We start from the raw sequence: 26,234 nt of genomic DNA on the forward strand, positions 1-26,234 counted from the left end.
CCTTTGAGCTGCAGTGTCCAAGGTGAATAGATTGGTGCTTCTTTCATGTTGTATGCACACGGTGATTCAGAGCTTCCCTTGGGGATGATTTGAGTGTTTCAGTCAGCACCCAATACTGTCACAACTCATAGCACAAACTCCATCAAATCAGTCAGACCATCTAATCAGGAGGAAACTGAATCAGAAAGCTCCACAATATACAGACTATTGAACGTAAAGAAAGACTTGCATTTATTTAGCACCTTTCATGTCCTCGGAATGTCCCAAAGTGATTTACAGCTAATTAAGTACTTTTGAAGTGTGACCACTGTTGTCATATAGGAAATGAGGCAGATAGTTCGCGCCCAGCAAAGCCCCACAAACAGCAATGTGATGCTGATGAGATAATCTGATTTACTGATGCTAATTGAGGGATAAATATCAACCAGGATAACCCCACTGCTCTTCTTCAAGAGAATACCAATGGGCTGTTTAACATCCACTCGAGAGAGTACAGAGGCTTGGATTAACATTTCATCTAAAAGATGGCATCTACAACAGTGCAGCACTCTCTCAACACTGGAGCCTCAGCCCAGATTTTAGTCCTCAAGCCTCGTGGAGTGGGAACTTGAACCTACAAACATTCTGACTAAGAAGCAAGAGTGCTACCCACTGAGCCACAGCTGATAACAGAAGCACCAGTTGACTTGTGAATTGGGAGTGCTGCAATTGAGTGAAATTTGTTTACCATTTCTTGGACAGATAGAATATAAACTGACTGGGTTGGGGCAAATTATCCATATTGAACCCAATAATTTTGCTTCTGCCAGTTCTTCCTGTGTTTCACACACCTATACTCCTGCAAGGCAGAAGACCACGTTAAACTGCAGCAACTGTATCAGAAGTTCAATATCCAGAGTATATTTTCAGAAGATGTATCAAGATGAAGGCACAGAGGCAGGTTTCGAGCAGATCAGGAAACTAAACCAACTCTGTCTCTCTCTTTATTTCGTTGCTGCAACAATAATTCATGTATTTCTGAACTTACTTCTGTTCTTCCTCCTTATCCCCAAATATTCCATCTTACACACCCATCCTGCTTCCTGTCACTTCATTGCATTGAAACTCTGGCTCATTTGCACCATCTGTTCCTCCAACTAATCCTTCCTCAGAACCTCAAAATTCTTGGTGCCCACAATCTTAATATTTTTAACCCCTTAGTTTACCAGCACTGGCTCACTTTTCCTTCATTTATGGTATTTTCTCTCTCACTTTTCTCAACAAAGGGATTGGCAAGATAACCAGTGGTGACACAAGGAAAACTTTCCTTACACGGGCCTGGAAAGCACTGTCTAGGAAGGAGTGTGGTGGATGCAGATCGAAACCTGCCTCTGTGCCTTCATCTTAATACATCTTCTGAAATATTACTAAATCACTTGAGCCAAAGAGGATGGTTTTAAAATAGGAGGAATTTGGAGATGCTGAAGGTGTCTAGGGATAATGCCAGAGCTCTGGACCGTGACAGCTGAAGTGCTAAAGGACAAGAGGCCAGAATTGAAGGAACTGAGTTTTCGGAGGGCTTGCAGAGGTTACAGAGATACCACAAGTTCCTGAAAGACTAGAGTGTCAGTTTTGGATGCTTGTTAAATGCACACCAGTTATAGGCAGTCATGTAGCTGGGTAAACCAGCTTTTCCTCAGTTTGTTGAGTCAAGAATTGTGGATCAATTTATTAACCCCCTTCCTCCAACAACATTGGACTACCATTCTGATCTTTATTACTTGGCCACATTTCCATAATAATGTGTGGGGTCCTTTTTTCTCGTATCGAGAAGGTTCAAGGTATACAATGTTGTAATAGCTGAAGATAAATGAGAGGAAGCAGAATAGGATTTGGTGGCATGAAGCTTGGGGCGTAAGAAATTTGAGTTTTCAGGATGAGGAAACCACTGAGTAAAGTTTCAGAGCTTCGGAAGCCCTGGAAATGAATGAATAAATTTGAGTGGCAAGTGTGAGTAAGAATAGGTTGAGCCTCGATTTTGACACTAAGATTTCCATACTGTTATAGGATATGTTGCAGAGGGTGGATAACCAATTGAGAGAAGGTATGTTCAGGGAAGTGCCCCGCCATCACTCAGGGACTCTCAAGACAGTCCACCTGAGATCGGGAGCTCACTGCACAACATCATTGAGCGGAAGCTTGTGTCTCAAATCCGTCAGGTGCCAGTAGGTTAAGTGGATAAATGTGTGCGTACTGCTGATTTCACAATGTCCATCTCTGATGTGCTTCTTGTTCTGTGCAACAGGTCGAAGGAGCTGATCAAGGATGCCATCTTGGAGAATGACTTCATGAAGAATCTGGAGATGTCTCAGATCCAGGAGATTGTGGATTGCATGTACCCGGTGGAGTACACGCAGGACAGTTACGTAATCGAAGAGGGAGACGTGGGCTCGCTGGTGTATGTAATGGAAGGTAGGAATGCAAACTCAATTCTTTCCAATTGCTGGGAGCTGAAAAATCTGCCACTAAGAAATAGGAGCAGGTGTAGGCCATTCAGCCCCTCGAACCGGCACCAGGATTCACTGAAAGCTTGACTGATCATCTTCTTCAGCTACACATTCCCGCACTGTCCTTTGATCTGTTTATTCCCTTAGTATCCCAAAATCTCTGACTTGAATGTACTTAACAACTGAGCATTCACAGCTCTCTCTGGGGTAGTGATCTCCTAAGATCCACAACCCTCTGGGTGCAGAAATTTCTCCTCATCTCAGTACTAAATAGCAGACCCCTTATTCTGAGACTGTGACCCTATGTTCTAATTTCCCCAGCCAGAGAAAATATCCTCCCAACATCTCCCTTGTTAAGCCCCTTAAGAATTTTATATGTTTCAATCAGATCAGCTCTAAATCTTCTAAACTCTAGGGAATTTAGTTCTAGTCTACTCAAAATCTTCTTGGAAGACAATGCCCCTCTCCTAGGAATCAGTACATACTTTTGTTGCACTTTCTCTCAGATAAGTATAACAGTCCTCTAAGTGTGGTCTCACCAAGACCCTATACCATTACAGTAAGGTTTATTTACTTTTCTGCTCGAATTTCTTTGTAATAACACATACAATTTGCATTCCTAATTACTTGCACCTGTATGTTAACTTGCTATGATTCATGTCCAAGGACTCCCAGGTCCCTCTGAATGCTAACATTTCCCAGTCTCTCACCATTTTAAAAAAAAATTATGCTTTTCTATTTTTCCTACCAGGCTGCATAAATGTCATATTCTCCACATTATAGTACATCTGCCATGTTCTTGCCCACTCATTTTGTATCCTCCTCGCAGCTTACCTTCCCTCCCAACTTTGTATTGTCAAGAAACCTGGATTCATTACACCCAGTCCCTGCATCTGTGTCTTTCATATAGATTGTGAATAGCTGGGGCCCAAGCATTGATCCTTGCAGTACTCCACTAGCTACAGTCTGCCAACCTGAAAATGACCTGTGTATTTCTACTCTCTCTTTATATCTGTTAACCAAATTTCTGTCCATGTTGATATATTAATCCCATCCCCAAGAGCTCTAATTTTGTGTACTAACCCCTTGTTAGGCACCTTATCCAATACCTGTTGAAAATGCAAGCACACTAGATCCACTGATTTCCCATTACCCACCCTGCTAGTTCCAACCTCAAAAAACACCAAAAGATCTGTCAAACACAATTTCCCTTTCATAAATTTGTGTTTGTTGCCTAATCATATTATGATTTTCTTAGTGCTCTGTTATCACATCCTGATAATAGATTCTAGCATTTCCCCTCCTCTTGATATTAGGCCAACTGGCCTTTTGTTCCCTGTTTGCTCTCTCCTTCCTTGATCAGAAACCTGACATTTTCCACCTTCCAATCATGGGAATGTTCTCGAATCCGCAGAATTCTGGAATAGTGAATCCAAAGCATTCACTCTATAGCCACCACTTTTAACACCCTAGAACATAGGCCATCACATCCATGCGATATGTCGGGTTTTAGTCCTATTAATTTCTCCAGTACTGTTCCTTTACTATTAATAATATCCTTAAGTGCCTCATTTTCATAAGACCCTTGGTACCCCACAACATCCAGAATGTTGTTTTTTTTGAGTCTTCTACCCTGAAGGCCAATCCCAAGTTTAATGTCTTTGTCATTCCCTTATTTCCATTATAATTTCTCCTGTTTTAGGTGATCCACATTTACTCTCATTAATCTTTTTATATTCTGAAAGCAGTTTTTACTATCTGTTTACGAGGTCTCTAGCCAGTTTACTCTCACATTCTATTTTCTCTTGCTGCACCAATTTCCTTGCCATTCTTTCCTGAATTTTAAAATCCTCCCAGTCCTCAGACTTACTACTCCCTTTGGTAACATGAGTGCCTTCCTTTAATCTAATGCAGTCTTTAACTTCTCTTGTCAGCCATGCTTAGACCACTTTTCCCAAGAGGGTTTTTACTCCATATGGAAATATATGCTTGTTGCGAATTATGAATTAATCCTTTAAGTGTTTTCCATTGCTTATCTGCCGTCATATTTTTTAATCTAGCCCCTTTAGGACTGATTAAAGCTGAGGAGATTGTTGAATGCAACACTTCACCAACTCCATTCAACGCAGTTGAAAGATGTATCTGCTTCAATGCAGCCTGCTACGTGCTGTGAAAAATACATAAGGGTTATTGACATTTATGGGTCATGCCAATTCTAGTTGGAGTTCTCATGTTGCAAACATAGTAACCAGTGTGTAGATGCTGTTTAGACTGCATTTACATACTGTAGGTCACTTCAATATTTCAGCTCATTGTCTATAAACTTGTTTTGGGGCAAAAGGACATTGCAGGTGAGGGTTGAGTTCTTTGGGGATCTCCAACAATGAGACAGCCATAAAGAACATGTTTTTCTTTTGCATTGACTCCCTGGATATGAAAGGGAAAAGAAAGACTTGCATTAATATTGTGCTTTTCAAGGACATCTCAAAATGTTGGACAGTCAATTAAGCACTTTTTGAAGTGTAGTCATTGTTGTAATGTAGAAAACGCAGCAGCCCAATTTGCACACAGCTAGCTTCCACTAACAGCGAAGTGAAGATTTTTTTTGTGATGTTGATTGAGTGACAAATATTGGCCAGGACACCAGAGAGAACTCCCCTGCTCTTCTTCAAAATAGTGACATGGGATTACTTACATCTACCCAAGAGGCAGGTGGGGCCTTGGTTCAACTTCTAATCCGAAAGATGGTACCTCCAACAGTGCACCAATCCCAGAGCACTGCACTGGAGTATTGAGCTTGATTTTTGTACTTGAATCCTGGAGTGAGACTAGAACCCAGAACCTTGTGACTCAAAGGTGAGAATGCTACCCACTGAGCTATAGCTGGCATGAACTTACATATGAGTTTTGCTAGAAAAACAAGCATTAAGTGCCCATCCCTAGTTGCCTTGGAGAAGCTGGTGGTGAGCTGCCTTTCAGAACTGCGGTAGCCTGTGTGGTGAAGGGGCTGCCACAGGGCCGTTAAGGAAGGACTTCCAGGATTTTGACCTGAACGTGATGAAGGAACAGCGATATATGTCCAAGTTTGGATGGTGTGTGACTTAGAGAGAACTTGCAGCGAGTGGTGTTCTCATGCACCTGATGTCCACAACTTCCTGGCGTGCACTGACACCCAGCGTCATTGTCACCTGGGCGGATATCTGGCAGAGTGTATCACCCACCTTTTACAGGACCCACATTTCAGTTGAGATGTGTGGACATGCAGCGAAAATGAGATCAGTAGAACTGCTCTGCTTGTTTTGGTCAAGCACCTTGAGTCCTGGTTCAGATCAAGCCATTCAGTGACCATGAGCAAGGTAGCAGACTGATTGACAGGCTGCTGCCTGTGGAACTGCACCCAGTGCACACAAAGAGGATAACAAGAACTGAAATAAGCAATCCTTTCACCATCTTTGTGCAGTAACTCTCACACATATCAGGTCGAAAGCTGACAGCTGCAGGCTTCTGCAGGTGTTGCTTTCGGGAAGTGTTGCTTTTAGTTTGGAAGAGTCTATGCTGCGTTTGTGTGCAGTACTGGATTCATAGTGAAATAAATCACCAAAGGAAATGCTGACCTCTTTTGTTGAGGCAGCTAAAGTACTGCTGAGAGACGAAGACTTTGAATAGGTTCGCAGAGAGCTGATATCCCTTACCATGTCGTTGCAGCAAGATTATTCATTTCTAGATATTTAGTTGACATCTAAGATGTGACAAAGGTTTGTCTGTCACTATTTTTGTTTTGCATATATTTTGCCCAAGTGTGTTAACCCTTTGCCTTTCTGAATTTCAGTAAGTCACTTTGCTACCCGGGAGTATTCTTTTAGAACAGAAGGAGTGTAAAATTGCCTCTCTCAGGTTTTGTCCTTGTGTATAGGAGCGATGCATTATTTATATAGCTTCTGTTGAAGCTGAGATGGTAGAGAGTCCAGTTGTGATGATGCTGTCATCTCTCCTTTCAAAAACCTTGTCCTGTGCTATGAATAGCAAGTGCAGTAGTCAAATTATAACACCAGAGAACACAAGCTGAGCAAGGGAGCCATGGAGTAAGCGGTACTAGACCGAGGGAATCCATTTGGGGTGTTAGTGCTCGAGTTGGTCAACACTGCAAGTAAGTGAATGGTTATAATCTGAGGCAGTGTCTACAATTCAGCTACAAGGTGAGACCCTCCAGTATGCTTGGACCATACAGGAGGAGGTGAGAATGTGATTGTTGAATTTGCTCTGTTTTACAGCGTTGTGAATAATCTGTAGCACATTATGTGGCTAATTATTACATTTTCTCCTAACTGCAACTTAAATAATCAATGGACTCGTTATGTCTTACCTAATTAAGATTGGTAACTCCTGAATTCTGAGCTGTTTGACTGTTGAGTCAAGTTGTTGGAGGTGTTGCTTTGGGCTGCAACCTACTGGGGAGAAGCTGTGGAGATTGTGGAGATATGCTGTCGATCCACGCAAAGGATATGGAAGTACAGTACTTTCCAGTCCTGATGTATGATGGCCTCCAGCTGCACAGCTGGCATAGCCGAGGTAAGTTTAGTCTGGAATGAAAAGAGAACATTTTGGAAATTCACAGCAGGTCAGGAATCTTCTGTGGTGAGAGAAACATTTAAGTTTGATAGCCTTTCACCGGAGCTTAAAGAAGTTAGACACTTATCAGTTTATAAACAAGTACAGAGGAAGGGGGATGGGGAGGGAAGGGTGGAGGGCAGGAATGATAAAATGACAAAAGAGATGATGGGGCAATGAAAAAGGGATGATAAAGGGGGAAGTAAAGAAACCAAGGTGGGTCTAGAGGAGGTATAAAGTTGTGACCACAGAACCATTACCAGCAACAAATGTCTGAAAAAATTGGACTTTTTAAAAAATGGTTTCATTCTTCTTTATTTCATAACTTTTGGCAGTTTTAAAAGTCTCTCGATGTTTGGTGTTGTCCGCCAGTAAGTCCCCAGTTGTGCCAGGGAGTAAAAATTCATTGTATTTCTGATGGATCCGGTTGTATTTTGCACATCTATGCCTTGCATTATGCCTCGACTCAAAGCATCTCGTGCTTTGTGCTCTATTAAAGAAGTTGCTGTCAGTGGCTCTGTGCTTCTCCAAAAGGTGCACTGTTGATGTCCACCCAGATGCAATCAATGGGAAATCTTTCAACCAACTAGAACTTCTACTCTTACCCTGTTACTCTCGCTGTAAAAACACTTGAAAAAAGTTACATCTTGTTGAATGCAGTGTAACTGGATTTTTAACAGCTTACTAACTTCATAATTCCTGTTAAACACCTACTCTGGCCCTGAAAATCTCAATTTTTTAGTTTGTGGAATGTCATGATTCCTCTATTATGATTTAAAAAAACAACTTTTAATTTTTATCGAAACCTGTTTATTTTTATTTTGGATTATTTTTAAATTCAATTATAATTTATTTTGCTCTCTGAAATTTCAAATTAAAAGTAAAAGGATTCAGTGGTTTTAATTCCCTGATTTGCTGCCTGTAAGGCTACTTCACTGTGATTGGCTGTTCACCCTGCTTGCTGACATCACTGCTGCTGCATGCCAAGATTGGTGCCAGATTTAAATTGTCATCAGAGAAGAAGTCAGCATTGCAGAAATTGCTAGACCTTTGTGGACAGCTTTCTTCGAGGTCAGGGCCCTTGCTTTACCACTGTCTGGCAAATCCAGACCATTGTCATTCTATATAATGGGCATGAATGGGGAAGGTTAACCCTTTGGGATTCTATACAATGGGAGTGAACGAGATGGGGTTTAATCCATTGATTCTGTGGACTGGGAATGGATGAAATGGTGTGATGCCAGGCATGGGGGCCATAAATCCCAAGGATTGGCCAACCAAATCAAACAGCATGTCCCTTTGGTTGTTTGCAATCGGCTGTTTTTTTTTTATTTAATTTTTCTAAATTTATTCAGTGATGTGGACATCACTGGCGACACCAGCATTTATTACCCATCCCTAATTGCCCTTGAGAAGGTGGTGGTGAGCTGTATTTTTGAACCGCTGCAGTCCATGTGGTGTAGGTACACCCACAGTGCTGTTAGAGAGGGAGTTCCAGGATTTTGACCCAGCGACAGTGAAGGAACCGCAATATATTTTCATGTCAGGATGATGTGCGGATCGTACTTGACAAACCCATGCTTGCAAAACCCAAATTAAAACAGCTACTGTTAGATGTGATTCTGTGGCTAGACAGCACTTGCAGAACAACTTGAGTGCACTAATAGCGACACTAACAACCAGTTTAAGATAATCAATCAAGTTCATAACAGGGCTCATTTATGCTTGCTGTAAGTGACATATATTCATATGCAGGAACCCATTCTCTGCAAACAAAAGGAACATGTTCAAGCCTTGTGTCTTGTTTGAATTGCCTGGGAGCTTGGGGACTCTATAGTTCACCATTGCTTCCTCCATGGCAACACCTTGGCAGTTGACTTGCCACCCAGTCAGCACCCTCTTATCCTGTTGTGTAAATTGTTGTGATGGTTTGAAATTTGGTATTCTTGCGTTTGTCTTGAGTGCAAGATGTCTCTTTTCGGTAATATTCAATTTCTCAGCTGGTAGCACACTAGAGTCTTCGGTTGCTGAAGCATCTCACTCGCTATCCTTCCTTTGTTCAGTCCTGTGCTGGGCGCAGATACCCAACCAGTAGATTTATGTCCACTGCTGCTTCACTTCTATTGATTAAAATCTGCTTAGTTTATTTTCCTTGTCTAAGGGATATTTTATTGAGGAGACTAGTCACAGTGGTGATGAGGACCCTCCATTCTTTAACTATCAAGAACGCTTCTTGACTCACTATTCATGCACTCGATGCTTACAGGCTTTTGTCTTCTGAGTCACTTTGATCTCTTCTCTTTCTCTCTCTCTCCCTGAATTATGGATAAATGTTCACACCAGGGACTTGTTACTTTCCTTCCCCTGCTATCATTCCAATCTATCTAATGCTATCTGCAGCCTGACTACAAAAAAAATTCCAGGCTCAATTATGTGTGACTGTGAATTCTAACACAAAAATAAGTAAATCCTCCTGTATTCTGGTCCTGAATTATCCCTCAAATTGTTCATGACACCTGCCAGTAATGGAGCTGGAGGCAAGAGGTCATACTGTCACAGTGAAGCCATTTCTTTCCAGTAACATCTGAAGGCTAGCTGTATGCTGCACAGCATCAGCAATGCTGGTTGACGTTTTCTCTGTGATTACTATAGATCTCTACAGGCATTGCTTGTGCAGAATACATGGCCAAATGAGACTGTAGCCTGTCAACTGTGCTTTTTTCAGAGTGCAACTCCGGTGGTTTTCTTGCCAGCGTTTTCCCCTACTCTCCTGAAGACATTGAGTTTAGATGTTCAGTTGGCATCCACCCTCCATTACTTTGTTCAACTGGTCATTATTCACATCTTGACCATCTGAAGGCAATTGACCTTCAGGGTGAAGGGTGGGATGAGCAAGCCTGATTGTGGCCTTACCCAACTTCCTTGCTGTTCCAGTAAAGACCAGGAGCGGTACCTCTGACCCATGTTCCCTTTCTAGTCTTCCAAGCCCAGGTGGAGATTGGTGCTGGGACCTTCTCTATCTCAACTGCTCACTGAGCATTTGTGGCTTCTGATTCCCATCTTAAGCAGCAAAACATGTAATCCCTCAACTTTTTGCTGAGAGAATTTCATAATTCACAATATCACTGAAGAAAAGTAATCTGTTTCTCTGAATCTCAAATTTGGAAGATCACAAACACTGCAGTTTCCTCTTCCTACTCCTTGAATTCCTTGTGTCCAGTAACCAACTGGGCAGGTGCTCCAAGCTCAGCTTTTTGACAACCCTGTTCTATAACTGGCTTGCAGGAGATGCCTGAATGGGACCCTCTCTCTGGGGAAGGATCTGGCATTCACTCAGCACTCCCTTTCCAAAAATAAAAGCGGCAACAGAAAGCTTACAGGGTGCAGAACTAGAAGTATGGGCCCTCCTTCCCAACCACAACCCCTACTCTCCATATTCATTGATGTTCTAAAGTGGTCTATTAAATCCCCGACCTCTCAAATGCTACACTTGATAAAGATTCATTTGTGAGCATACCTCATTGTGGAGATTATATATAAATCAGAGCTTGACATGCCATGCTACTAATACTACAAGTAAAATTTGTGCCACCCAAGTGCCAGGCAATGACCAACTCCAACAAGAATCTAACCACGCTACCTTGACATTCAATGGCATTACCATCTAACAGCATTAGCATCACTGAATCCCCCACCATCCACACCCTGGGGGTTACCATTGACCAGAAACTAAGCTGGACTAGCCATATAAATGGCTACAAGAGGAGGTACAGTCAGAGGCTTGGAATACTGTGGCAAATAATTTGCCCCCTGACATCTCAAAGCCTGTCCACCATCAAAATCTTGAAACCTCCCCCCACCGCCCCGCAACAACACTGTGGGTGTACCTACACTGCATGAACTGCAGAGGTTCAAGTAAATGGCTCACCACCACCTCCTAAGGGGCAATTAAAAATGGTCAAATTTGAATGAATGAAAATAATAGGAAAACTTGGCATCACTCTGCATGAGGATACAAACAGGCTGACTTATCTAATTGCTGTGGTGTATATTGTCCATCTCAGGCTCCCAAGTACTTCCTTATGGTGATATGGAACCTGTTGTCTCTACAGAGTCACGTTCAGATCCCATCTGAAGTACTTCATTCTATTCTGGGCATCAAAACTCAGGAAAGATGTTTGCAAGGGGTGCAACACAAGCTAACGGGAACAATCCCATAGCTTAAAGGGTTAAAATATGTGGGCAGGTTGCATATACTTGGCATGTACCCCCTTAAGCTCAGAAGATTGAGGGCTGATCTAACTGAGGTGTTCAAAATGAAAAAAAGTATTTGATAGTTTCTGTCTAACTATCCTATTTCTTCTGTTGGAGGAGCTCAGAACAAGGGGACATAACCTTAAAGTGAGTGCTAGACCAGTTAGGATTGAAAACAGGAAGAACCCCTTCACTGAAAGAGTAGTGGATATATGGACATTTCCCTTTCTGTTTGTCTACCTGGGGGTCAACTGAAGCTTTCAAAATTGAGATTGATAGATTTGTCTTCATCAAGGATATCACTGCACAAGTTTGTTACATGGAACTGAAATACAGATTAGCCATGATCTGTTAAATGACAGAACAGGCTTGAGGGGCTAAATGGCCTCCTCCTGTTCCTAGAAACTAGGACCATTTTATTGAAGCTAGCAGTCTGAACACACTGGTTATTCCCTGGTATCTTACTGTTAAGAACATCCAATTAACCTGCACTTCTGTGGGATAATCATTGTCGTCTAGATGGAAATGTGAATGCTTTTGACACAAAGAAACAGGCTGGCTTTTCTTAAATGCAAACCCATGTGATAATGTTACCAGGGCAGCTGAGAAAAGGTGCTTCTTTTAGGCATACATTACACTCCTGGAAATTTTTTTTTAAAGAAAACTCTTCACGAGTGATCTTATAGAATATCATAAAGCAATGGTTCTCAAACTGTTTCATCCGGGTACCACTTAAATGGAGTAAAAGACCCACGGATCACCTACCGGCAATACCCCACCCGCTTTCACATACCACTGCAAAAAAATTAATCAGAGTTAATGGGAACGTGAAGGGACTATAAATATTTTGCTGCTTTTCACTACTAAATATAACACATTGCTGTACATTAATAATTATTATATAAATAAATTATTAATTCATCCAGAAACAGAAGTATAGGGATTTCCATAATATAAACATTAATGGTAAACATTTTATTTGAAGTATTCCAATTTATGTTCTAACATCATCACAATAATCTTCATCTGAGAAACTAATACTTATCTATACTAATCAAAGAAAAGCAGCAGTAATGTAAATCTTGCTTTTAAAACTACATTGTTGGTCATGCTTATGACAATCCATGCTATGCACATGGCAGCCCATTTGCTTATATGACATTAGGAGAGTGGTGGAGATGTGGGTTCTCTTGTAGGGCCTCAGCTACTGTGTTGCATGTCAGTGACTTGCATTTTAGATCAGATTGCAGACTACCTGGCAGGACCCTCTTGGGCCACTAGAGCCGGTGTAGTAAAGGACACAACCTGTGGCTTAAAGTCTGCCCATCCAGCTCATTGGGCACTAATGATGACTACTACTGAGAGAGGAAAGGAGGGGAGGGAATCACAGAATCACACAATGCAGAAGAGGTTCTTCGGCCCATCAAGTCTGCACCGACACGTGAGAAACACCTGACCTACCTACCTACCATTTACCAGCACTTGGCCCATAGCCTTGAATGTTATGAGGTGCCAAGTGCTCATCCAGGTACTTTTTAAAGGATGTGAGGGAACCCGCCTCCACCACCCTCGCAGGCAGCGCATTCCAGACCGTCACCACCCTATGGGTAAAAAAGTTTTTCCTCACATCCCCCCTAAACCTCCTACCCCTCACCTTGAACTTATGTCCCCTTGTGACTGACCCTTCAACTAAAAGGAACAGCTGCTCCCTATCCACCCTGTCCATGCCCCTCATAATCTTGTACACCTCGATCAGATCATCCCTCAGTCTTCTCTGCTCCAACTAAAGCAACCCAGGTCTAACCAACCTCTCTTCATAAGTTAAATGTTTCATCCCAGGCAACATCCTGGTGAATCTCCTCTGCACCCTCTCCAATGCAATCACATCCTTCCTATAATGTGGCGACCAGAACTGCACACAGTACTCCAGCTGTGGCCTCACCAAGGTTCTATACAACTTCAACATGACCTCCCTACTTTTGTAATCTATGCCTCAATTGATAAAGGCCTTTTTCACCACCCTACTAACATGCCTCTCTGCCTTCAGAGATCTATGGATACACACGCCAAGGTCCCTTTGTTCTTCAGAACTTCCTAGTGTCATGCCGTTCATTGAATACTTCCTTGTCAAATTACTCCTTCCAAAGTGTATCACTTCATACAGGGTTCAATTCCATTTGCCCATTTGACCATCCTGTCTATATCTTCCTGTAGTCCAAGGCACTCAGCCTCTATTAACCACCCAGCCAATCTTTGTGTCATCTGCAAACTTACTAATCCTACCCCCCACATAGTCATCTATGTTATTTATATAAATGACAAATAATAGGGGACCCAGCACAGATCCCTGTGGTACGCCACTGGACACTGGCTTCCAGTCACCAAAGCATCCTTCTGTCATCACCCTCTGTCTCCTACAACTAAGCCAATTTTGAATCCACCTTATCAAATTACCCTGTACCCCATGTGCATTTGCCTTCTTTATAAGTCTCCCATGTGGGACCTTGTCAAAGGCTTTGCTGAAGAATGGGAAGGTGGGGAGCAGGGAGAAGGTGGAGAGCAGTGGGGAGAGTGAAGGGAAAGAGCAAGCCAGGAAAGGAGTGGAAGTGTAGGGGAAGAATTGTCAAGACAAAAGTAAGCATGTGTAAATGTTATTTTGCAATGTGTATTCAGCAGTGTTGCATAGTATTCCCTCAGCGGGACAAGATAAATGAGTGCAGAGTCGAAGTCAACAGTTTCTCCTCACTCAGCTCGTTCGTGAATTGACTTCCGCTTTCGTTTGGTATTTGCCAGTGTTATTGAACATTAATCTGAGGCTGAAGGAGAAAGAATTACACAGTATATGCTTCAAACTGGAACAGGTGACAAATGAGATGAACTTCCTTTCCAGGGATCCCAGATATTACAATCTAGATTGGAGCATTAAAAAGTCTAGCGAGGATTCAAAGCAGAGTGTTAGCTGTGGCTCAGATGGGTCTGGATTCAGGACCCACCCCAGGACTTGAGCAACGAAAGCAAAGCTGAGGGAGTGCTACACTGCTAATGGTGCAGCGCAATACTGAAGAGGAGCAGGGGAGGTTAATATTTATATTGAATGTAAATATTTATGTTTATTTATAGTATTTATCCCTTAATCAGCATCAGATTAAGAAACTGGTTATCAGGCCATTAGCTCATTGCTGTTTGTGGGAGCTTGCTGTGCACAATTTGGCTGCTGCATTTCTTGCATTACAATAGTGTCTGTATTTTGTAAGTATTTTATGACTTTGAAATGTCCTGAGATCCTAAGAGGTGCTATATAAATGCAAGTCTTTTCTCTGCGCTGGAGAGGGACTGTGATAGTCAAGTACGTTCAGTCACGACTAATCCACTGAGGTGGATGCAGACCCCGGCAACTACTGTTGTAGCATGAATTGTGAACACTCCAATCCATTAAGATCCTGTGTACCCCCACCTGGATGGGAAGCGATTATAAGTAATGCTGTAACCAAATTAAGGGGTTCAGATAACAGATTTTAGCACAGCAGAATGCTTTAGCCCCAAACATGTTTGCAGCAGAGTATGATGCAATGCTGGATCCTGGGGGTCTTGGTGCAGGTTGTGTTTATGGGTTGGGCCGTCTGTATCTTTGGTAGTCGAAGAATGAACGAGTGATGCAAGTTTTACTCAAAAGCTTTAACTTTGGTCATTTACAGAGCTTGTGCACGACCAGTGGAGCTTTACCAACACTTGTCTTCTGGTCTCCTTCCTGCAGAGGGTTCCGCTTTTGATTGTCCCTCATTTAATTTTACTGAGATCCTTGATGTGAACAGTTTGATTCATTCCTTGATGTGAATAGTTTGACTCATAGTGACACTCAGAAAACGCAATGATGGTAAAAAGCCCTTTGAAGCTTGTCCCTCTAGTATCCTTGCTCTCCCATCAAAGCCCACATTCCTAGTTACTTAGATCTCCTGTCGAAGCTTGTCCTATTGTAAGGGTTTGTTCAATGTCTCACTAAGAGGTCTGGAGGCTTCTGTGGTTGAACCTTGTGTTTATTGGTAACACATAACTATATATCTTTCCAGGGTATAGCCCTGACGAGGTACAATCTCCATGCAGGCTTGTACTAGACTACTACTGTACTCTGTCTACTATCATGTGACTTTCTACACCATACTGTGGACAGTTCTGTTCGACAGCCCCATGTTAACCCTTGCTATGCCAAAAACCTTTTGACTACAACACCCCCAAGTCTTTACCCACACATGTTTACAATACGATCTATCCATGCTACCCCTTCTTCTCACCACCCCACCCCAGGTCTCTGACTTTACAAATTCAGATGGTCTGGAAGCTTTACAACTCTCTTGCTCTCTTCTCACTCAAAGAAGCAACTGACTTTGTTGGCTCAGAGTTGAAATTGCAGTACTTGGTGTTTCAAATACTCTGGTTTCAATATCCGGTTCACTTCTTGCGCTCTTTAGTGTTATGTTTTTCTTTGTCAATCATCCGTTTTCCTTGATTAGAAACCGTGGGCTTATGCCATTCCTTCCGGAGGGAACGTTCACTCCGTTCATTCGTGGAGTGGGCTCGAGGGGTTTTTCTCATGGTGTTCGCTTTGTTCTTCTTACCAGTTGACATTTCAAAAATGGAACCTTTGTTTCCACTTATTTCAAAATTTCACCCAAATATTTATTTACTCTTATTTTCCAATTATTTTTCAAGCTTATGAATTTTTTTGTTCAGCTCCGCAGCCACACTGGTGAGTTCAGTTGTCTTTGTTTCAGTGCTATCTGCAGAATCCTGAGACAAGCTTAACAACTTCACCTGGGCATTCAGGTCCTTTCAGAATCGTTCTCCCATGGGCACTGACTGCTCCTCAGACTCTCTCAATTCACTCATTAGAGCTTCAGTTTGTTCCTTAGAACTTTGCTTTTCTGCTTTTAGTCTGGATTTGCTCTTCTGTACAGCGCATCTCATCTTTCATGTTCTTCAGTTCAGACCGAGGTTCAAGAAATTCATCAGTTTTGATTGTTAATTCTGCATTCAACCAACTGTTCTGATTCATCAGTAATTCCTTTTCCTGTTCCAGGCATTTTTCACAATACTTAATAGAAACTTCTGATACTTCAGTGGGATCTGGGTGTCCTAGTGCATGAATCACAAAAGGCTAGTAAAGAAATTAGGAAAGCTAATAGAATTATTGTTTATTGCGAGGGGAATTGAATACAAAAGTAGAGAGGTTATGCTTCAGTTGTACAGGGCACTGGTGAAACCACATCTGGAGTAGCGTACAGCAGCGATCTCCTTATTTAAGGAAAGGTGTAAATGCATGAGAAGGTTTACTGAGCTAATACCAGGAATGGGCTTATCGTCTTATGAAAAAAAGGTGGTCAGGTTAGGTTTGTATCCACTGGAGTTTACAAGAGTAAGAGGTGACTTGGTCAAAATGATTAAGACCTTGAGGAGCCTTGACAGAGTGGATGTGGAGAGGATGTTTCCTCTTGTGGGAGAATCTAGAACTAAGGGTCACGGTTTAAAAATGGATCGCTTATTTAAGACAGAGATGAAGAGAATTTTTTTCTCTGATAGTTGAGAGTCTTTGGAACTCTTCTTCAAAAGGCAGTGGAAGCAGGGCCTTTGAATATTTTTAAGGCAGAGCTGGATAGATTCTTGATTAATGAGGGGATTAATGAGACAGGAGGGTATCAATCAGATCAGCCACGATCTGAGTGAATGGTGGAGCAGGCATGAAGGACCGGGTGGCCTACTCCTGATCCTGCTCCTAGTTCGTATATTAGAAGTTCATCAAGTTCTCATTCTTCATTAGCAAACTCATCTTCCGTACATAAAAGCTGGTTCTTTGCACTGAAGAGTTTTTCCTTAGCAGAGCCTAATTCCTCTGTGCTATCCTTCAAGATCATATTTTAAAATGTTGTTTCTGCTATTTCTTCACACTCCTTTGTGAGAACTTCTGATTTCTCTTTGCAACTGTTCAACTTTTTCTTGACATTCTTGATTTTCAATTCAGCCATGTCATTTTTCAACAACTCAATGATTCTCAGTGAGATTGAGGCATCCTATGTTTCTCCTTCTGCTTCCTTGATCTTCAGCATCGGATTTCCAATTTTATTTCTGTTTTTTTCATTCTCCGCCTGCAGCAGAGCTTTGTCTTTGTTTTTCACTTTGGTTTTACTGTCCAGGTCTGCCTCTGGCAAAGTCTTAAATTGTTTCAGTTCTGTAATTGTGCTACTCATGGCTTCGCTATCTGCTCACAGCTTGGAAAGTTCTACAGCTTTTCCTTTCAATTCCCCCTGTTTTCCATTCAGCTGGTTCTTTAGCCTAACAACATCCATGTCCATCTCTTTCAATTGGCTATGCTGCAAAAGTGGTACAGAATCCTTTCTCTGACTATCAAATTGGAGCTGTAGGTTTTCTACTTCTTGTTGCTCCAGCACACAAGAATTCTTCATCTTTCCCTTTTCTTCCTGCAGTCTTTTACTTTGCAGTTCGACCTCTGCATACTTCCTCATCACTTTTTCCATGCGCTCATCCTTTTCATGTATGGTATTAATATAACCTGCTTTCCATTTCCTCATATATATCTTTGGAAATTTAATGTTGGAAATCGTCTAAAACTCTGCGTTCGATCAGATCTAGCAATGGAGATTTTTTTTTAGACGATTTCCAGCTGCATCTTCGATTTAGATGCATTTCTCGCAGGTCAGAAGTTCAGCTGTTTTAGTTTTTCATGCCTTGAGATTCTGGGGTCCTACTCCAGCTTTTTTGGTTCTGGGTTCGTTCATTTGTTGTCACCATGTCGTAAGGGTTTGTTTGGTGTTTCACTCAGAGCTCTGGAAGCTTGTGTGGTTCAACAATAAGCGTTTATTGGTAACATATCACTGTATACATCTCCAGGGTATGGTCCTGACTAGGTACTATCTCAATGATGACTTCTGCTATACATCTTCTGTACTCAGCCCACTATCATGTGACCCTCTCCCTCATACTGTGGGCGCTATGTTCTTCAATCCACATTAACCCTTGCTATTCCGAACCCTTTTATGCTACATGCTAGTTATCCTACTGAAACTCATCTCTCTCACTGATGGCCTGCCTTCCAAGTACTTAACTCTACAATTGATAATTCGTCTTTCCAGCACCCAAGCTTTCACAATGATTAGCCCACCCAAGTATGGGAATAGCGGCAGAATGGTTATGTTACCGGGCCAGGGGCCTGGGCTAATAATCAGAGACCTGAGTTCAAATTCTACCTCAGGACTTCATTCCCAGCTGGGGGATTTAAATCTGAAATAAAAAGCTAGCATGAATGATGGTACTTACAATGTCCTTAGCAGATTGTCTTAAAAACCCCATCTGATGCACTAAGGCCCATTAGGAAAGGAAACCTGCTGTCCTTATCCACTCTGGCCTAATTGTGGCTGCAGACCCACAGTAATGTGGTTGACGTTCAACTGCTCTCTGAAATGGCCTAGCAAGTTGTCACCACCATCTTCTCAGTTAGAGATGGGCTAGGGAAATGTAGGCCTTGCTAGCGACAGCAACGTCCTGTGAGTGAATAAATTAAAAAGTCTCTTTTTTTGTTCCCATTTCAAATTTCCTGAAGGGCCTGACTGACTGGGGCCCTGAGCTGTGGGTGCCAGCTTTACAGCCTGCCCTGCTTCTGCCATCACCCAACATTCACCAGCTAAGAACGGCACAGACCTACAGTTAAACAAGGCCTCATTACATTGGGGTGACACGTTTACTGATGAGACCGGTATCTTTTATTTTAATCTTTACGTTAAATATTCTCATGGTGGCTGAAGCTTCAAAATTTTATTTTCCTTTAGTTGGTACTCGTGTGCCATCACCAAGTGCTGGACATTAGGCCCTCTATCATCTCTGTTGCTTTGTCCCATTCAACACGCAATTAAATGAGTGATTTGCCTGACTTTGTGTTGATTTACAGAATGTTTTCTGTTTTCTTCCCAAGTCTGTTGGTCTTGATGCGCTCTCTCTCTCTCTCTCTCTCTCTCAAATTCACATGGCACCCGTCAGCAATCATAACAAGAAATAGGATTAGGTGCCAGGGAAATGTGAAAAGGGTAATGGTTCTGTCTGAAAGGCTGTTGGCTGCTCCCTGATTAGCTGAAATTCAGAGTGACCTATTTTAAATCCAATTAGACTGTGATTACAGGACAGGGCAGTACATTTGTCACCAGAGCCTGTCCCTTCCCCAGTCAGAATGGATTTAATGTGCAGTACCCAGTCAGACTAACTGAATGAAATGTGATGCATCAATCCTTTGCTTGCCTGTCACTCAGACTGAAGAGCTCTGTGTCTCGCTGCTCCTTGTAAACACTTAGACAGTCTCGCCATGCTTGGCCTAAACAAGTGCACATTCACCGTCTAGCCTGACACTGCTGCTAAACATGTACATACCATAAACCTCACAACCCTGAGAGTTTTAAAAAAAATTTCACGGAAACTCACAAGCTTTCCTCACTCGTTGGGGAATCTGGAACACGGGGTCACAGACTCAGAATAAGTGGTCGGCCTGTTAAGACTGAGATGAGGAGAAATTTCTTTACTCAGAGATTTGTGAATCTTTGAGAGTGGCTGTGTATATTAAAAATCGAGGTCGATAAATGTTTGGGAATTAGAAGGGTATGGGGATAGTGCAGATACAGTTGACGTCAAAGATCAACCCTGATCTTATTGAATGACAGAGCAGGTTTTGTTGGTGGGTGGGGGGAGGCGAATGTTCTCCTCCAACTCCAATTTCTTATGTTCTTTGCAAGGTTATTGGTGAGTACGCTAAGCTCCTAATCTAAAAGCATGGGTTGTTTTTCAAATGAATCGCTCCTCTGACTTGCACGTGAAGATTTCTCAGTTCTCGGCACCGCCTCTCGTGGGATTCTTTACACTTAAATTTAATGAAAAGAATTGTGGTCGGTACAGAAGAGGAGGTGCAGGTGGATGTTAAGCCATTTGACAAGGGATGCCCTATTATTAAGAGAAAGGCAACACTGGTAACACTGTAGATGAACAAGTAGCCTTGCTGGCCAATGAGATTGTCAGCCACATGCTGAGGTTTAAAATGGTTTTATAGTTCTGAGGTGTTTTGCAGTTGAGGCAATGCCCAGCTTACCATATGCCAAAGAATCTCACGAGACGTGAGAAATGATTTTGGCAAGCAATGAAGATGACATCATCTGATCTCGATCTCACTGTATGCCATGGCAAGCCCAAGGAGGCAAATCAGAAATGGCCTTTTCTGCTACAGAAGATGACCACTTCGTTCTAAAACGGATACCTCGCCTGGAAGTCCAGTAGTGTCTAGATTTTGTTCGTCATTATTTTGCTGTTCAGCAAAGGAGATCTGCAGCATTGGCCAAAATTCTGGGGGTACAATAAGCTACAAAAACTCTCTCCGAATAATGCAGAGAAGATGCTTGATCTTTTGGTGATGGAGAATCTGTCCTATGGGAGAAAAATAGCTCGGATTTTTGCCTTGAGGTTCTTTAATGAGTTACAGGGCATAGGTGCTATCTGGCCAGGACAACTGGGCAGAGGTGGAAATGTGGATCATAATATTAGCTTCAGCAAGTCTCCCCTCGGGGAGTAATTTGTTTGAATGTTTCCTTAATTCCCTGTTCCTATCATCTATCCAGCTCTGATCTTTCCACTTTTGTTCCCTGCAGGTCTTCCTGCTATATCCTCACTAGGATTTGTGCCATTCCAGTCCTGTGCAGCTCTTCCAGGAACATCAAAACCAGAGGAGACTATTTACTTTGCCCCTCAAGTCTGTTCCGCCATTCAATAAGATTGTGGCTGATCTGTGATCCAACTCCATATACCCAACTTTGCCCATATCCCTTAGATTTTTGTTAGCCAAAGTTATCATCATTCTCAGTTTTAAAATTAACAAATTACCAAGCATCAATTGCCATTTGTAGAAGAGAGTTCCAAATTTCTACCACCCTTTGGGTGTAGGAGTATTTCCCAATTTAACTCCTGAAAGGCCTGGTTCTAATTTTTTGACCATTCCCGGTCCTACACTCCCCAACCAGTGGAAATAGTTCATCTACCCCATCTGTTCAACTTAATATCTTGAAAAATTCAACCAAATCACCCTTGACCTTCAAAATTCTAGGGAATAGCCTATTCTGTTCTGTTCAGGCCTAGATTGTTCACTTTGCCCTCGTAACTTAAACACAAGAGTCCAGGTATCATTCTGGTAAATCTATACTCTTTCCAAGGCCAGTATATCCTTTATAAGGTGTGGTTCCCTGATCTGCACACATTACTCCAGGTGTGATCTAACCAGGGCTTTGTAAAGCTGAAGTTTGACTTCAACCCCTTCCCTCACCCGCTTTTTATTCTAACCCTCTAGATATGAAGCATTCCATTAGCCTTTTCTGTATCTGTGCATGTCACTTTATTGATCTATTGACGTGAAACCCCCAAGCCTCTTTGACTGCCACTGTTTCTAGCTTTTAAAACGATTCCCTGTGACTGCAGCCGGGAGTGATAGCCGCTGAAGAAGGCAGGTAAAGCGCGCTCCTGAGGTGAGGCCTGCAGTGTCCAGAGCCAAGAGTATTCGGAGTCACCCCAGCCCAGCAATCCCCCAGACAAGATTAGCGGAGAGCAGGCAGACACCCGTGCTCTTGTTGCAGACTGCGCCAATTGGTTAAGCCACCTTGGGGATGGCAGTGTTGCTCTGAGTCAGTAGCTTCCATGTCTTCAAAGCTGATAGTAGCAAAAACAGAAAATGTTGGAAAAACTAAGCGGGCCTGACAGCATCTGTGGAGAGACAAACAAAATTAACGTTTCGAGTCCTTATGACCCTCCTTCAGAACTGTGCTGATTTGTATTTAGGAGCACTCTTTACAGTCTCGGAGCGTGACGAGGATGGGAGCACGCAGGCACTGGACTCTTGCAGTTCAAATGTATGGTGTGGGAGTCCAGGTTGCAGCTGTTTGTGACGGCCTCTCTCTTCTCACACAGTCTTTGTGGAGAAGCGCCTGACAGCTAAAGTTTCATTCTTCTTCACGCTGCATGTGGCCGCAGAAGGATGAGACATATTTTGTTTTTAATGTTACTGAACGTACTTGATTCTGCCCCTATTTTACTCACTACAACAACTATTTATATAGCGCCTTTAACATCCCAAGGTGGGATGGAGCAAAATATGACACCGAGCCACATAAGGAAATACTGGACCAGATGATCAAAAGCTTGGTCAAAGAGGTTGATTTTAAGGAGCAAAGCGAGGTGGAGAGGTGCAGGGGAGGGTATTTCAGAGATTGGGAAACAAAAGTCACAGCCACCAATAGTGAAATGATTAAAATCAGAGCTGCCCAAATGGCTGGAATTAGAAGAGCAGAAACGTCTCTGAGGATGTGGAGCTGGAGAAGATTACAGCGATAAGGAGGAATTTACAAACAAGGATGAGAAATGTAAAATCCAGGCATTGCTTAACCAGGAGTCCATTATAAGTCAGTGAGTGGAGGGGTGATGGGTGAACAGGGTTCGATGCAAGTTAGGGCATGAGCAGCTAAGTTTTGGATGAAATCAGGTTTGCAGAGGGTAGAAAGTGGAAGTCCAACCAGGATTGTTTGAATAGTCAAGTCTAGGTAAAGTAAAGGACGAAAGAGGGCTTCAGCATTGGGTGAGCTGAGACATGGCAGAATCGGGCAATGTCACAGAGGTGGCAGTAGGCTGCTATAGTGATGGTGCGGATATGAGGTCATTACCTCACCTCAGGGTCAAACATGACCCCAAGATTTCAGACAGTCTGGTTCAGCGGCAGATGGTTGCCAGGGAGAGGGATGGAGGCCAGTTGCTAGGGAACAGAGTTTGCTAGTGGAAACTGAAGACAGTGGCTTCAACCCTTCCAATATTTAATTGGAGGAAATTTCTGCTCATCCATACGGGATGTTGGATAATCAGTCTGATAAATTAACAATAGTGGAGGAGCCAAGAGAGAGGTGACAGTGAGGTAGAGCTAGGTGTTGTCAGAATACATATGAAAACTGACACTGATGTTGCTAAGAGGCAGCATGTAGATGAGAAATAGAAGGGAGACTAAGGATAAATCCTTGGAGGATTCCAGAGGTAACAGTGAGGGAGCAGGAAGAGAAGCCATTGCAAGTGATTCTCTGGCTACGATTAGCTGAGAATGGAACCAGGTGAGAGCAGCCCCACCCAGCTGGAAGACAGTGGAGAGGCATTGGAGGAGGATGGTGTGATCAGCTGAGTTAAAGGCTTCAGACAGGTCAAGAAGGATGAGGAGGGATAGTTTACCTTTGTCACAGACACATAGGATGTAATTTGTTAATTTGGTGAGAGCCGTTTCAGTACTGTGGCCAGGGCAGAAACCTAATTGGAGGAATTCAGAATATGGATGACGATGGATTTGGGTGGCAAAAACATATTCAGGGACTTTGGAGACGACGGGAGGTTGCAGATGGGGCAGTAGTTTGCAAGGACGAAGGGGGTCAATGGTCTTTTATTTTGAGGAGAGAGGTGATGACAAAAGATTTGAAGGAAAGAGGGACAGATCCTGAGCAAAAACCGCAAACAATATCAGCTAACAAAGGAGCCAGGAAGGGAATTTGGGTGGTCAGCAGTTTTGGGTGGAGGGAGCGGGACGTGGGTCTCATGGGCAAGGTGAGCTGGGAGAGGGCATGAGGGAAAATAAGAGATTAACGCATGTTCAGGGCTAGGGCATGGGGGGGCCTAGGAGTTTGGCTTTGTGAGCTAGGGGAAGGAAGGAGGGTAGCTTAAAGTGCTTTGCTTTTTGAAGTATGGAGGGTGAGTTTGTAAAAGGGGTCCTGTATGTGTGTGTGTGGTGCTGTTCATACCTACTATGGTTTGTCCACATAAGGACAAACCCAATGGGTGGTAGGTTCCTGTGAGGAGACGAGCTGAGTGTCTGAATTTTGTACTGAGTTTCCAAGCTGAGATCAAGTTGCCGCTTTGCTGCAACATAACTATTTCTCTCCCCCTACCCCCACCTCTAACCCGCAGTGTTATTGTCTTGGCCACTGAAAGCAGTCTAGTTCCCTTGAACTGTCTCTTCCCTACATTGCCTGGCATGTCAGTCTTGGTTGGGTGAGTGACTACCTCTGTTTGCCTCCACAGAGGGAAAGGTGGAGGTGACGAAAGACAATGTGAAGCTCTGTACAATGGCGCCAGGCAAAGTGTTTGGAGAGCTGGCGATCCTCTACAACTGTACCAGGACAGCAACGGTCAAAGGTATGTGGTAACTGGGGAGTTGGGGAAATGGCTGGTGAGGGTTTCAGCAACTATCCTGTTGAGGATTGGTGTCAAAGGGACCTTACTTGTAAGTGATGAGAAGAATATGAAGTAGTTGGTGTCTGCAGGAGCCAGGGTCACAAAGCAGAGGGCACCCAAGGCAAAGGTGCATAGGGCACCAGCGTTAAGTGGATGGGGATGCCAGGGTCACCATGGATAGAGAAGATGGAGACTGGGCTCAGAGGATGGATAGAGGAACTTGGACTGAAATAATTAGCGAGCAGCACCACATTAACATTTGAAGATTAAGAGTAGGCTGCAAGGACTTACTCATCACAACAAGGCCACCAATCAACTACTGACTTTCTAGACTAGTTTATCACACCAAGGCTTCTAGTCACAAGCAATCTCATTAGTTACTTTAGAATTTAAATGTCCAGTCATGTTCCAAGGATCCTAAATCAAACATTTTAAATGACAATCTTAGATTCGGATGTCCAGTTTGTAATTTGATAGAATTGTTTAATGTTAAAACACAGTTGTTCACAGCAGCTTTCCTCAGTTTTTGGCCTGAGAGTGCTACATTTTAGCTGTGGTAATGAGATGACATGTGCTAATCAGGATGAAGGTTTGGGGAATGCCCAAGAATTAAACTGACTCTTGGCATCAAGCAGTCCCAGGTTACTGTGTACAGGGATTACTTTGCAGTGACGTCCCAACTACAGCAATGAGAAAAATGATTGTGCAGCCCCACAGTTGACATTTCCCTTCCTGTTGACAGATTGAGAATGATGACCCATTTGTGCAGAGCACAAAAAAACAATTTTAAGTCATTTTAGAGAAATACAACACATCACCGGAAGAGTTTCATCAGAGGGGATCCTGACGGTGAGAAACACTCTTCACTGTCTGATATTTTTCCCACTGAATAACCCATGTACCCCTCATTATTCCCCATCACCGTATCCAGCAGCTGGATTTTCCCCTTGCACCTGGCCCTAATGATGCTGAGTTTTTTCTAAGCTGGTGTGACTTTATCTGAGACTCCACTTGTGTAAAGCTTTCACCATAAATAGACATCGTGGGTTTCCATGGGAACAATTCTTTTAGCATGCTGATAAGCACTGAATGTTTGGGCTGGGAAATTTTTGGAAGTTATATTCCATTACATGTAACGTCTTTAATAGCAACTGATTGAACAGGCTGACATTTGCAATTCACCTCACTAACATTTTCTAATCCGCCAGACATTGCCCCTTTGGAGATGCACAGGGTTAAACCGCAAGTGGTGTATTCACCACCAGTCAAAGGCTTTGAAAAGCCTGCTGACCTTTTCAGCTTTTACAGTAAGACCTCTCTGACATTTCCTTGCCACTGGAGAGCAAAACTGCTGCACATTCACCAATAAAACAAGGGCTGGCAAAGGTGGAAATTCCAAGAGGAAAATCTAGAATTCCCAGCAGTGCACAGCCAGTCTATTGGCCGAGGATTACCTTGCAACTGGGTCCCTTTGTCTGAATATCTTCCCAACAAGAACCTGTCAAACAGGGTTCGGGACTGGAGTTCAGCCAAGAGAACCATGTCATCTCACCTGTTGGGACTCACTTCAAAGAGGATTCATTAGCGTAAGGATATTTT

General features: G+C 42.9%; 1 protein-coding gene across 1 annotated transcript in view; it reads left to right on the plus strand.

The window, feature by feature from the left end:
• The window catches only part of LOC121290145 (cGMP-dependent protein kinase 1-like), a 79,694-nt gene that overhangs the window by 20,629 nt on the left and 32,831 nt on the right, over positions 1–26,234 (plus strand). Inside the window, exons 2-3 of the mRNA XM_041210371.1 lie at positions 2,285–2,451; positions 24,483–24,596. Of these exons, the coding sequence (XP_041066305.1) occupies positions 2,285–2,451; positions 24,483–24,596 (281 nt within the window). The remainder of the gene's footprint in view (positions 1–2,284; positions 2,452–24,482; positions 24,597–26,234) is intronic.

This window comes from Carcharodon carcharias, chromosome 17 (assembly GCF_017639515.1).
Source record: "Carcharodon carcharias isolate sCarCar2 chromosome 17, sCarCar2.pri, whole genome shotgun sequence".
Taxonomy (NCBI): Eukaryota; Metazoa; Chordata; class Chondrichthyes; order Lamniformes; family Lamnidae; genus Carcharodon; species Carcharodon carcharias.